A 14,756-nucleotide genomic window follows, 5' to 3' on the forward strand; every position below is an offset into this window, starting at 1 on the left:
ACACCAGCTTTCTCGAATTGCACAGTCAGGAACTCTCCCTGCAATATATCCTATGTTCCCATAATCCCCCCCTCCCAGCCAGAAACTTTATTAGCCATGTCCTTCACTCATTATCCCCTTCTATGCGCCCACTCTTCCACTAAACAGCCTTCCATTTCACCAATGCACCCAAAGTCTCTTTACTTCTTCCCTTTTCCACTCCCTTCCCCCACCCCCTCCCTCCCACTCCCTGTCTGATCTCCCAACTGCACCTAGCTGCCCTATGCAGTCCCCATCACATTCCTGTACACTCCCACAACCCGCACTTTAACGTCCTGAATGGTACCCTGCTATACCTCCCTCTCCTCATCCCAGTCTCCTCCTTACCCCCCCCCCCCCCCGTCCCCCACCACCCAGGCTGCTTCTCCCATCGTGTGCTGTTGCTTGGAGGCCAGCCTTGGTGGCCTGAGAAGGTGGTTTTGAGTGTCTGTGTGTGTGTGTGTGTGTGTGTGTGTGTGTGTGAATGGGTGTGTGTGTTTGTGTGTGTGCAAGTTGTGCTTCATGAATGTGTGGGTGTTGTCTTCTTTAGAAGAAGGCCTTTTGGCTGAAAGCTTACTTGGTTAGCAGTCTTTTTGTTGTGCCTGTCTGCTACTGAACAAAATCGACATTATGCTTTTCTCACTTATTCAACCTTTCTTGCCCACCTTTCTTACATTTACTTTGACAAATTTGCGCCTGGTGGCCAAACCTGGAACTAATTTTTTCCAGGATAAATTGATTTTGCATTAATGCACTAGAATTTCCTCCAAGTTTCACTGCCCTACTGTAATTACAGCCCACACTGGACCTCAGTGAGTAGCTGTACTTTAATTATAGCCACATGGTATCTGTTACACTTTTTTCTAGGAATCTGGTTTCTTCAACTGCTGGAATTTGAATTTTGTTTTTCACTAAAAGTATTTTTATTTCTCTTTGTTTACTGGCTTTGAGTAAACAATTGAAATTAAAGTGCTTAGAAAGAATTTGCATTTTAAACTTTATTGTAGAAGGATCCCCAGGTTACTCCAGGTTGAACCTCTCATTGCAGTTGTTGGGATCCCCAGAATCTTTTGTTCCAGTGCGCTGCATGACCCAATCGTAGATTTTTCTTCCAAATTAGCACTTGGGGTAGTGCATTCATTTAGCAGACTTCCACTACTGTCTTTGAAACTGGATCAAATACAAAGTTGGAAATTAAATTCCAGAATACTTTAATGTTATTTCTGATTTTTTTCGTATATGATTGAAAATCAGCCAGTGGAAACTCCAGACTGGGTTATCAACAATACAAGGAGAGAGACAGGCTGCTACTCACTGTAAAGATGCACTCTGAGTTGCAGACAGGCTCAATGAAAAGACTATTAGACATTTAGCCTTCAGCCAAAGCTTTTTTCGGAAAAGGAAACACACACACACACACATTCATTCACACGAGCACCTCACGCCAACATGGCTGCCACCTCTGGCATTCTGATCCAAGTTAAGGAGCAACACTACCTCATCGTTTCTTTTGTTCAGAGGTCAGGCTCCTCAATTGTTATGCTATTAAGTCGCAACAGCATGAATATTTGTCTACCATCTTCATATATAATTTTCATAAATTTGTAACTTATTCTTCTCTTAGTTTTTCTATGTCGAAACTTACAATATCTTATTCTTCACCGTAATATGAACAGAGACTGTCTGTCTAATACTTGACGCTCGAGGCATCACATCTCAAATTTTCATAGAAAAAATCTTTAGAAGATGCATTCTATACAAGTTTTCTTCGTCTGTAATCATCTACAGGGTGTTACAAAAAGGTACAGCCAAACTTTCAGTAAACATTCCTCACACACAAATAAAGAAAAGATGTTATGTGGACATGTGTCCGGAAACGCTTAATTTCCATGTTAGAGCTCATTTTAGTTTCGTCAGTATGTACTGTACTTCCTCGATTCACTGCCATGATTTCATACGGGATACTCTACCTGTGCTGCTAGAACATGTGCCTTTACAAGTACGACACAGCGTGTGGTTCATGCACGATGGAGCTCCTGCACATTTCAGTCGAAGGGTTCGTATGCTTCTCAACAACAGATTCGGTGACCGATGGATTGGTAGAGGCGGACCAATTCCATGGCCTCCACGCTCTCCTGGCCTCAACCCTCTTGACTTTCATTTATGGGGGCATTTGAAAGCTCTTGTCTACGCAACCCTGGTACCAAATGTAGAGACTCTTCGTGCTCGTATTGTGGACGGCTGTGATACAATACACCATTCTCCAGGGCTGCATCAGCGCATCAGGGATTCCATGCGACGGAGGGTGGATGCATGTATCCTCGCTAACGGAGGACATTTTGAACATTTCCTGTAACAAAGTATTTGAAGTCACGCTGGTACGTTCTGTTGCTGTGTGTTTCCATTCCATGATTAATGTGATTTGAAGAGAAGTAATAAAATTAGCTCTAACATGGAAAGTAAGCGTTTCCGGACACATGTCCACATAACATATTTTCTTTATTTGTGTGTGAGGAATGTTTCCTGAAAGTTTGGCCGTACTTTTTTGTAACACCCTGTACAAACACAAGCGTGTTTCCTTTGGTGTCAACGAACATTATTGCCATAGAACGCTTCACAGCATAACCTCAGTATACATGGAAAGCAGCTGCCTGTTGTCTCCTGAAAAGAGCAAATATTTCCGCTGAAAGTAGGAAGTAATGTGCTTTACGACACAGCCTCCATTTCCAGGAAATTACGTGTATACAAATATGCATACTTTATCTGGGTTCACAAATGCACCAGCACAGCTAATAGCATACTGCAGTTGCGTGTGTAAACTCTCAGTATTCAGTAGCAATGTAAGAGCCGCAACTCCTGTCACACCACAAAAAGTTCAATTTGGCTTAGTTACACCATTTTCCTCCCTCCACTGCTCCCTGGTGCCAGCATATCGAAACAACCTTGTGCATTCTCTCGTAGTTACTGTGTGGTAATTGCTGCTGTACTCCATTCCATTTCAACGTGTTTTCATTTTATTACTGAAAAAAGACAAAACAGTGGTCGCCAGGTACACCTTCACAGCTTCTGGAACCACAAGAAGAAAAACCATTCTTTAATTTGATGTAGCACAGTGTATGTGGCTGGATGCATGCACTATATTTTCGAATCAAAGATGTATCCTACAATCTTGAAAGATTTTTGGATGAATAAATAAATGAACTTAATACGTGACAATAAAGCGAGTCATATAAATTCCATGATTTGTGAGACCGAAAACTATATATATTGGGGCCTTTCATACAGGAAATAGCCCCCGAGTGTAATGCGGCAGCCAAAAATTAGTTATTCGAAATGTGTAGGTAAACAAATACAATAAGATTCTAAAATCTTGGAAGAGTTGCATCTCTGCAGATGATATTTACATACCAGCTATTGGTTTGCTATACGAGCAGACACCATTTCCGTCTTCGAGTGTTATTTCTTTTGTAAATGTGTTTGCGGCCCTCGATTTAGCCCTAAGCTAAATTGATTTTCGTAGTTAACATCTAGGATCAACAGTCGAGATCGCAAAGATATTTGTTTATTTGCCGATTTCGGCTTATGTCAAAGCCATCTTCAGAATTTCTGGCCCCCTACGGCTGGTGTTGGCGTCTCCTCAGTTTTCTCGTGATACCATGATCGTAAACTGAGGACGCGTTGGCACGTTATAGGGGACCAAAAATTCTGACGATGGCTTTAATATAACCCAAAACCGGAAAATGAACAAATATTATAGTGACCTTGACTGTTGATTTTGACCTAAATATAGCACCAGATAACTGCACTCCATAGACAATGTCGCCCACATTTATCTAACAATGCCTTCCTTATATTTAACTCTTGGCATAACTCTAATATCATAATCTGCACTATAACGTAAATAGCCACCCATATGATTTCAGTTGCGCCACGTTGAAAGCTATGCAGCTATGTATAGGTCGCGCAGGATGTGGTGAACGACACACAGTGACCAGTTTTCGTCCAGAGCGCTAGGCGAGTTCATTTGTTTGTTCAGCGTTTGCCACCTTTCGGCCGATCGGCGATGACAGAACCAACGCACACGCCCTCCAATCTTTCTCAAGCGATTTCACAGACACTATTTGGTTAAAAAAATCATTTTTTCTTTACTTGTAGCTCTATATATGAAGTTCATCATGATGTGCCCATCATTTCGGTAATGGTAATAGTTTTGTGATATTTGCGTGGAAGTAAGACACTGCGACAAATTCGAAAAAGTTTGCAATGAAAAACTACGTAATACCTTGCTGCATATGAAATTTAGCTAACATATTGAATTTTTCTTTAGACTTGATTGGAAGTATCTGTCTGTCACCAATCTCGAGAAAATTGATGTGACGTAGCCCACTCATTTGCTAATATTTACTATTAAAAACAGTCTTGATCACGATTTATTTATCAAGGTGACCGGTTTCGACCACTCCTGTGGTCATCTTCAGACCATTAAGTAGGAACTTCTTTCTGTTGGAGAATTCTGTTGGAGCTTCTCCAACAGAAAGAGGTTCCAACTCAATGATCTGAAGATGACCACAGTAGTGGTCGAAACTGGTCACCTTGATAAATAAATCGTAATCAAGACTGTTTTTAATAGTAAATATTTGTAAGACATTGATCACTGCCTTTCCCGTAATGTATTCAAAAGTAATGCACTCATTTGCGATTGCACCACACCAGTGAAAAAGCCGGAGTGAAATATTCACAACATCCCTCATATTTCATAAACGGTTTGAGATATCGAAATGAGATTTTAGCAAATTGTAGCACACAAAGAGCAGAGTATTTTGTCATTTGGTTATTATGCAAAACTCCATTATCTACCATGTTATTCCACTAACTACAGACTTTTCCGATGAAAGAATGTAATTGGGCCATCAATAGCTGGTGAGAAATGTTATGTGTTTCAGAACAACATAGGTAAAGTCATTTATTTTGTCCTGAGGATATGCCTTTTCATTAGATACTGACCTTACTTTTTGTCAGTTCCTCACTTAGTAAACTTAATAAACCACTGTTTTTCAGAATTCTCTCGCAATTGTGTGTGCTCAACATGTTAGTGAGGTGAGACTGTGTAAACTCTGCTGAGTTTTGGCAAAAGAAGCAAATGTTAACATGGCAAGAAGAGAAGATTGCATGTTCTACTCAAAATTCCCCACTCGTGACTCTTCTCTGAAAGTTACAATTGGTTAACAAACCAGGCGAAAACAAATGTATTTTCTGCGGAATTCGTTTTAGTTACTAACCAAACAAGAGGTGACAGATCTTTTTGAATTGTCATCATGCAAGTGTGTGTGTGAAGGGGCCCCGCTTAACATTTCTCAAAATTGTAAGTGTAGGCTTCAAGTTAGAACAGCACTTCTCCTCCAGCTCTCGACATTTTCCCTACAGCGCTCTCTGAGCGACCCCCCCCCCCCCCCCCCCCACCTCTGCCGCTGTCCCCATGCTTCCCCAGCCGACTGCACATATAGCGGCCACAGCATTTTGCGCGCATTATAGAATTTGTGGCGTCCTGTGTGAACTGTAGCTCATTGTGTCACTACAGTAAGCCACAAGTTGTGGCGTTACATTACATGTATGTGTGAACCCGGCATTAGTTACACTGTTGGTAATTTATGCACATGCGCAATACTGAATACAAAAAAGACATTGTATGGACGCACCTTTAAGCCATCCTCTCACGGGACGTGAAATTCTATCTGAATGAGTAGCTGGTGAAACTAGAAATGCGATAGGTTATGGAACAACATAGATGAAGTCATTACACATTTATTTTGTCCTGAGGAAATGCTTTTTCATTAGATGCATCGAATTCCACGTTCCACTACACTGCGAGGTGTGAAACGATGAATCTGGCATGTCATATATTGGACATGTGGAGAGGAATGTGGCCAATGCAATGCAGCATCGAGTTTATATCACAAGCAGAGCTTCGGAACGGCCTCACTTTATGGAGTTACACTCTATATTTGATGTTTTTTTATTATTATAGAGTACGTGGCATGAGTATAAGCTGTTTCAAAGTACACTGAGGATATCCCGAAAACGCGTCATTTTAAGTGCAAGTTGTTATAATAACATAACAGGAAACTAGGTATTAGTCGTTAAAGGCTTCCTGTAACTGGTGCTTTTACAGTTGTAAATTGTGTGCTATGAAAGTATTCCGTTCCCGTGCTGTAGTAAAATGATACTCTATCAAAATCTTGTCGTTTTGGGTCCAACTTGTCATAGTTAAGTATCAAAGAATGACATTTGTAGATATAGCCATTACACAGTATTTACATGTAAATAAGGGGCTGCATGCATTTTGAAGCCATAGCATAGGTGATGGGATAGTGGGCTATATAGAGTAAAGTAGTAGGTTCACATCTAGCAATTTCCAATTAATGTTTTTTCACTTTTTGTTTTTACATATTTTTCGTCTTTCTTAATAATTTATTAGAAGTGTTATCTGCAATATATTATTTGTTATAAGTAGTGTATATTTGCTGCAATTCTTGTTGTATAGGCCAATTATTGGTATGATTCCCCAGTGGCACGAAATCTTACTGTGATTGCAGGTCTATGTCAGAAAGAGCTAATCACAAGTTACACATTGTAAGTTTCTACTATTATGAAACTTCGTGTAAAACATATATAGATTTATCTTTTGGTTTTATGTTCTGCTTCGTCTTTATATCTCTCTGCTAAATATCTTTCTCAATGATGGTGAGCAGCTTCTCATGAAATTACGAAACAAATCCTGATCTTGAAATCTGTATGAACTACTGTACTTTAGATTGATGCGCAAATTGTCATTAAACAATCTGCTTTGACTGTGTTCAATTTAAAACAAAAAATAACATAAAGATTGGTTTGAACTAACGAATAACTTCTATAGTGTGCATCTCAGATCGTCGTGTGGCATTACATAGCGTTTCTCTACGAGCAATTTACTGTTGAAGCTGTCGACCATTCCATCCTCCCAAAAGACAGTGCGTGATATCTATTTCCGATTCTGCCAAGAACTGCCGCTGGATGACACTGCGGCTGGAAATTATAATGGAAAGCACATTCTATGAGATGAACAGATCGTTTCAGGTGGGCAGCAATCACGATGGACACCACATTTGGCGTGTTTCATGATGAGAAACAAGTCCGATGTGAAGACGGCTTGGCCTGTCCACATTCGATGATGTGTCTGCGCAAATGTCTGTGCATGCAATAAATCACTGCAGATGTGGTGTTTCCTGATGTTCCAATCTATTGCTCGTCTGCTGACTGTTGGTCTAGAAAACAAATTTCAGTAGCAAGTGATTACATTCCTGCAAGTTTATTTTATTTATTCAGAAATTCGTAATGGAAGAAATTCTATTATGTTCTGCCATTCCATGGCAGGAAACATCTAGCTACTAATAAATCTTGTCTCCTACAAAAATTTAAAAAGAAATGTATCATGAAATGATTAACTCAAAGTAAGAAATAAAATATATTAGACAAACATTTGATGTGTCTTTGAATGATTCTCGAATTAATATGCAGCAAAGAAGGTGCCAATTGAAAATTTAAATTTCAATGTTTAACTTGGAATCTTAAAGAGAACCATACTGTAGAATATTTGTCTGGTGGATTATGTTGACCATACAGTCTGCTGTTGCAAAGCCTTGAGATGTTTCTATTGTAGACGCCCAAAGCTGTAAAAAAGTTCCAGAAGTTTTTCAGCTCTCTAATTTTTTTCAGTTGAGAATCCTTCAAATATAAGAAAAGAGAATGTGCATTCTCAATCGGAGCCTCGCTCACTACAGATCATTCAAAGATATATTAAATGTTTTTCTAATGCATTTTCTTATTTTTGGACAAATCATTTCACAGAACCATCAAAATCTTTTTTTGCAATTCTTTCTTGTTTTCTGATTTTCTTCAGAAAGCTGTTCTCTAAATGTCCCAAAATTTAGTACATAGTTCAAGGGAAGCTATTTAAAAAATCAAATATCACTTTTTATATGTGAAATAGCTATACCTTCAAGATGTGCTTTTTGGCATCTCATTTGATTTCCTCATTTGTACATTTCTGACTCTTCATTTGGTAATGAAAATTGAGATACATATTTTTCGTCAAATCCCTAAATTTTTCTCTTCTACCCTGATTACTTTAAAGCTAAAAATTACTTATTTGCCCATAGTAAGTAGGACAAAATTACACTGTGTAATTTATAGGGAGTCATGTTTTCATTACACTCAAACATTTCATCAGTATTTGTAAAACATGAAAAGTATATTTATGTTATTTTATCATAGTAATTAATTTCATACAACCACCTTCAACTTATTAAATCATGTATGCTAACAAATACATGCCTTTGAATAAACGAATGATAAATGTAAGGGACCTATATTCTTCTACACAACCTCGTGTTCCTCATTCTCTTAACACTGCCCCTCTAATTTCGTCCTCAGATATGTTCCTGCTGTGTTGTTATATTTCTTATCGCCCAGAAAGCAGAGAATGTCAAAACACAAAAATGTGTTTAGTCGTTACCGGCGCCGGGATCAACTGCTCATGATTTCTATGTTAAAGAACTATAAGCGGGTGCTATCTTATCTAAATCACCTAATTCCTTGCTCTTAATTTTCCACAAATGTATGTGAATCCCATATATTTCAATAATTCAGCGATGAACTGTCTTGACTATTGACATGTATCTGCCATTCACTGTGTAAATATAGATGAGAAACACTAGATTAGACATACAGCTTACTCAAACACGTTTCTCACGCCAGATTTGCAGTGATATCCTGTCCACACACAACGATTTGTCTGAGCAGATGTGATTGGTGCCCACAGATTTTTTGAGTAATTTTGCTCAAACTTCCAAGTTAGTGCACATCTAAATTCCCCACAAATCTCCTGTCCAGATGCAATGAACTGTCTGTGCAGATGTGTTGTGCACAGACGTTTGGACATATATGTCATTGCATTAGGACTAGCCTATATATTATGATCTGTCAGTGCAGATGTGCCATATACAGACAAAAAAATGGCTCTGAGCACTATGGGCCTTAATTTCTGAGGTCATCAGTCCCCTAGAACATAGAACTACTTAAACCTAATTAACCTAAGGACATCGCACACATCCATGCCTTCAGGCAGGACTCGAACCTGCGACTGTAGCGGTCACGCGGTTCGAGACTGTAGTGCCTAGAGCCGCTCGGCCACTACGGCCGGCCATATACAGACAGATCGTTGATTATGGAACGAACTTTTGAACAGTGGACCAACTAATCATTGACCTCTTTGTAGAGGGCGAATTCTATGTTACTATCAGGCAGGTTAGAATCTGTTCTATCCTCCTTGGTTACTATCAGAGTAGAAATATTTCTCCTCTATCGTTACTATCATGGGTGGGTAACACTCACCTCACAAGATTTTCTCCAAAAGCGACGTCACCTTCATGTGACAAGTTATATCGAACATTGATGCGGCAGGCGCCCTACTGATTTTGGTATGTTTAGATGTTTTGTATTATGTGCTGTTTCAAAGCAATGGAGCATTGAAAATTTATCACAAAAACATCACTGCTATCATTAAATTTCAGCAGTAACGCATCAATGATGTAAGTCTTCTAGAGATATTGTAATAATCAAAACAGGAGACTAAAATCGCATCACAAAGTCATAGGTGCGATTCCACCACTGTGCCATTCGGCCATCTGCAGTGCATATTCTTCACTGCATTTCTATTTACATTTGCATTTGTGCAGACTTTCAATTGTGATAATGGGTCTTGAAGTTCGTATGAGTAATTTGAGGTACGGTTTCAATTTTGACAGTCCACGACCAAAATTTTACGATTTTGATTATTTTCTATATGAAGATCTTCGTGTTTTCGATAAAGAGGTTGTTGGTATGCAGTATGATTTCCTGGTTAATGCGAATTACATGAAACTACGAAGCAAAAATGCATATTTTTATGTCATGAACCCGACAAACGGACCTGCTGATTACACATCACTTAATGGCATGATGAGTACCGTTACAATTATCTTTGCTGGCTTGGACTTGTGTAACATAAAGATCTAAAATCTGCCCTTTGCAATTGCTGACCAGCTGCTTATGGACGCTCTATTGCTATTGTGTTCATTACTAAACGTGAACTTTGGGTCAATAATAGGTTCTTTAATGTAGAGAATGGCATTCCATCTGTAATATCGCAATGTTTCTTACTGCACAAGGTTGTAATGGACTGTTCGTATGTGAGGGACGACCACTTAAATGAGACATGTCTGTCTCTGCCACTCGTCTCTGTAGAGATTTTACATCCAAGTGTTCCGTGCAAACCATGTAATTTGATGCTGGCCCAAGCGACACGCCAACCACTGGCACACCGATATTCGCCGCCATATTAAACCAAATGCTCATGAGGCACGTGCCCCCTGACCCGCGGCTCAGCTCAGCACAGGTGATGTTTACACATGATGAAGGGAGCCTCAAAGCAGCTGCATAGCGAGAGCAGGACGTCTCCCTTCATGACAGTTCAACTTCTCCTGTCAATGCTAGTGCGGAGCTTGTTCCACAGTCAGCGAATAACGAGGAACCATCTTCTTATGAGACGACAGCAGCTTCTAAAACTGTCACAGATGAAGCACCAATGACTGAACGAATTCAGGGATGTACAAAAAGTTTTTCCGAAGTTACATACACACCAATAGATACTGTTCCCACTGCAGAAAAGCCACTAAACAAAAATTCCAATTACCATGACACACAATATTGACCCACTACCAAGAAGAGACGTGTCATGAAAGAATAGGAACTGGACTCACAGGAACAGCTAAAGAAGAAGGTAAGTAGGATTTCGAGAAACTTAAAGACAGGGAAGCAGCCACATGTCAGGTTCACAACGGTGGCTCTGCTCCCATCAAAGGTGGCCCAGAGGCAAAGGATACCAAAAGTATGTCCTTGCCCCCACTCCCACCTCCACGTCCAGGCGATGTGACCTGATGGGCTGTGATCATCCGAGGGAATACTGAAAGCCTCATAATCAGTGATCAGATGAACAGGCCCTAAACTTATAATGTAACCACAGATAATATCAATAGCATCCAGAATGCTGTAAAGCTACATGCCCTGCAGGAATTTTTATATGGAAGGCAGGACGACCTGTACTCCTTCAAGAAGTTATAAAGAAAATTTCCAATCCTGGTTATGTTGCAATTCCTAACATCAGTATAGAGGACGCAACTGGCACCACAATTATGCACCGCAAAAGTGTTCATGTCACTGATGTCAATATTCTTACCAGTGGTAGGGGAATATCCTGAGAAACTAATGGACCATTAATTGTAAATATTTACGCACCTTGTGGTAGCGGCCATCGGTGGGAGTGGGAAGACGTGTTTTGGTCTGATGTACCTAACTTAATCAGCCTACACACCGACAATATGCTTTTGTTTCGTAGCATTGATAGTAAAATTATACTATCAATGCTACGAAACAAACTCCTCACACCAACATTTGTGAGGAACTTAGGTTCCTTGTTCTCAGCCTGCAGCTCTGTGATGAGTGGGAGAAGTTATATGGTGACCAGGAGAAGGGTTACTAGAACCTCAATGCTAGACTTTTACGAGATGAGGAGCTGGATGTGCAGAGAATCTGAGCTGGCAGCAAGCTCCCTGATCCTGCCTTCACTTCAGCATGACACTTGACACTAAACTAAAATCTGTGACTATGTTTTATGCCAGGCAAAAGGAATTTTGGCGGAAGCAAACAATTGAAACATATTACGAAGGCTTACAAGAACTATACAAAGACGCTAGCCGCAAGCAGTTACGAAATTGTCTGCAACATTAAGAGGTGTAAAGTAAGAATAACAGCAATTAATAGGACGAAACTGCTGCTTCTGAGGAAACTACCTCCCTGCAACACCTTCTCAGGGTGTTCTGACTCCACAGCACACCTTCATTTCTGACATCACATATGTAGAGGACACAAACTCCCCAGCATTTGTGACGTGCTCAACCATGCACATGCACATTTCAGTGACCTCTACTGGAAACAACCAGTATATGCACAATCCTGTGATTGGATATCCCCCATCTCACTGTGGAGAATGCAGATACACTAGAATCTTCTTTTGACAAAGAAGACATCTGTGATGCCATCTAGGGGGCGACAGACAAGAAAATGCCAGGACCAGATGGACTGACAGCCGAGTTCTATAACCATTACTACTAGCTTCTCAGGGACACATTATAGGCCACAGCAAACGAACTCCCTAAGACAAGGGATACATCTCCAGAATTTAAAGAAGGACTTATCGTACTCATATTGAAGAAGGGCAACAGCAGACAACTAAACCAAAAGTGCCCCATTAATTTACTGAATGCTGATTTTCAAATTATGACAAGAACTAGTAAGACTCGCATCCAAAAGGTCTTAGGTATGATTCTGGGTGACAATCAACATAGTGCCATTCCTGGGAGGACCATAATATATTCCACCTGTACCCTTTGGACGTCATCATCACCTATGCAGAGTCCAAGGAATCTATTGGATTTCTTTTCTTGGACTTCGACGAAGTGTATGACCATCCCAATCATGATTATTTAGATACTACCACGCATGCAATGGGCTTTGGTCTCTGGTTCATGAGCATAACCCGAAAGGTCACTACGAATGCAACATCTTGCATTATGGTAAATGGATACTTAAGCCAATTGGTAACAATCGAGCGATCTGTGAGGTAGGGATACCCTTTTTGCTGGCTTTGTGCACCATTACTGTAAGAGCCCTCCTGACTATGTTAACAGAGGGAACGTCAGAGCTAGTGATTAGTTGCATCAGACATCAATATGTAGCTTATGCAGATGACCAATGCATTGGAGTCACATCTCCACAAGACCTTATAATAGTCCCCATGCCACTCAGGAATTCGCATTATTATCTGGCGCCACGTTAATTGATACGAAAATCTGTCTTTTGAAAATCAGACTGTGTGTCCACAATGTTGATGACATGGATTGGTGCAGCTCCAGCAGTAATCACAAGACATGTTAAATCAGGCTAGGGCTGTCCTTAAAACGTATGGGGACAAAAACGTAATATTCTGCAAAAAGTTCTAACCATTAAACTTACAGTTGTCTGCAAATTTAGGTACCTGGCTCAGATCCTTCCTGCACAACCCCCTGTAGTTACCAGGATTCAGGAGGTCTTCTGCTGGTTTGTCATGAGCAATAATATCTTCAAGGATCGTTTTAGGAGCCTGATCTTGTCATATAAAATGGGAGGTCTCAATTTACTCGATGCAAGAACAGAAAGTATAGTCCTCTCAATCAATAGCTACAGGAAGTCTGTTAAGACCCCTAAACGTAACAAAGCCAGGATCTTATTAGACAGATGGGGCCCAAGTCAGCTTGAACCTCACATTGATTCCTCGAATGTTTCCATATGTAGGATAGTAATGTTTAGAATTCAGTTACATCTATAAAGATCATCCTTCCCATTCAAGTTCTGCCGGTTTTACGAACAAGGTAGTATGACTTCCTGACAGAACCTATCAGAACAGAAGTGGCCACACTACAAATGGAACATTATTTGGGGGGATATATCTTCAGTGAATTCCCGCCTTGTGCCGTCAAATCCACTTGCTATGTGGCGGCCAATGACAAGATACCTACTAAAGATGAGCTGCCCCGAAACCATCTGACGGTTTCTCCTGCCTGTACTCCCTGTGGACTTGTGGACACTTTAATTCACCGACTCAGCCGTGGAGCTGCTAAACAAATTATCCAGGAGATTGACAATCATCGATAGCTCCAACGAGAGACACACTGACAAAACGGAACTTCTGTGGCCACAGAAGTTACACTACCCCAGAACAAAAACAATGCTGTGCTCTGGATGCTAGGCCACATCATTGCGTACATCATTCAAAATCAAACAGCGACTTTGATAGGCTACTGCTCTTACATTATATATAAACAGTTTAAGATAAAACCTGACCTGTACTACTCATCGAAGTATGGTATTATGTTAGACATTGTGATAAAAAAAAATCTTGACCTAAGCACTGCATGTTAAAGAATTTGAAGTAAGCTGTGAACGAACAGACATCACGAAAAATCTCCTCCATTTCATGGAGTGCCAAGAAGTCTTCGGTGTTAGCTGTTTTCTCACATTAGCCGATGTTATTGTAAAAGCATATTCATCAACTTATTCAAGAAAGATTTATTCTTTGAAGAATTTAAGAAATAGAGAATTTCATTTGCTTTATCTTTATACCTGCAAATTTTTCCTCAAGAGGAAGGCATTTATGTTTATTATTACAAGGAAGACCATTATTTTTATTTAAAGAAGAGATAATCTATTACTTCTTACAAAACATTTATAGAAAAAGGAATAATATTGGCGAAGAAACCATTTAAAAATGGATAATGTCGTGGTTTACAGAGTTGAAGGATGTAGGTTCGCTTTCGTACAGAAAATCGAATAATAATGGCGAAGAAGCCATTTAAAAAAAATTGATAATGTCGTCGCTCATGAAGTTGAAGAATATAGGTTCGCATCCTGCTACAGGTTAATATTTTTTCATCTTGATGTTATTAACACATTCTGGGACTTTCGTATCAATGCAATAAAAGTATGTTCTACAATATTCGACGTTTTTCCGTTTCTGACTGGTTAGAGAACGAAGGAGGAAGTTAACAGTTGGCCATTTCCGAGTGTAT

At 39.9% G+C, this 14,756-nt stretch overlaps 1 protein-coding gene across 1 annotated transcript in view; it reads left to right on the forward strand.

The window, feature by feature from the left end:
- Window positions 1-10,110, forward strand: part of LOC126417153 (uncharacterized) — a 35,586-nt gene extending 25,476 nt beyond the window's left edge. Inside the window, exon 3 of the mRNA XM_050085051.1 lies at window positions 9,821-10,110. Coding sequence (XP_049941008.1) covers window positions 9,821-10,110 — 290 coding nt within the window. The remainder of the gene's footprint in view (window positions 1-9,820) is intronic.
- Window positions 10,111-14,756: the final 4,646 nt, after the last annotated feature.

Source organism: Schistocerca serialis, chromosome 8 (assembly GCF_023864345.2).
Source record: "Schistocerca serialis cubense isolate TAMUIC-IGC-003099 chromosome 8, iqSchSeri2.2, whole genome shotgun sequence".
NCBI classification, from domain to species: domain Eukaryota; kingdom Metazoa; phylum Arthropoda; class Insecta; order Orthoptera; family Acrididae; genus Schistocerca; species Schistocerca serialis.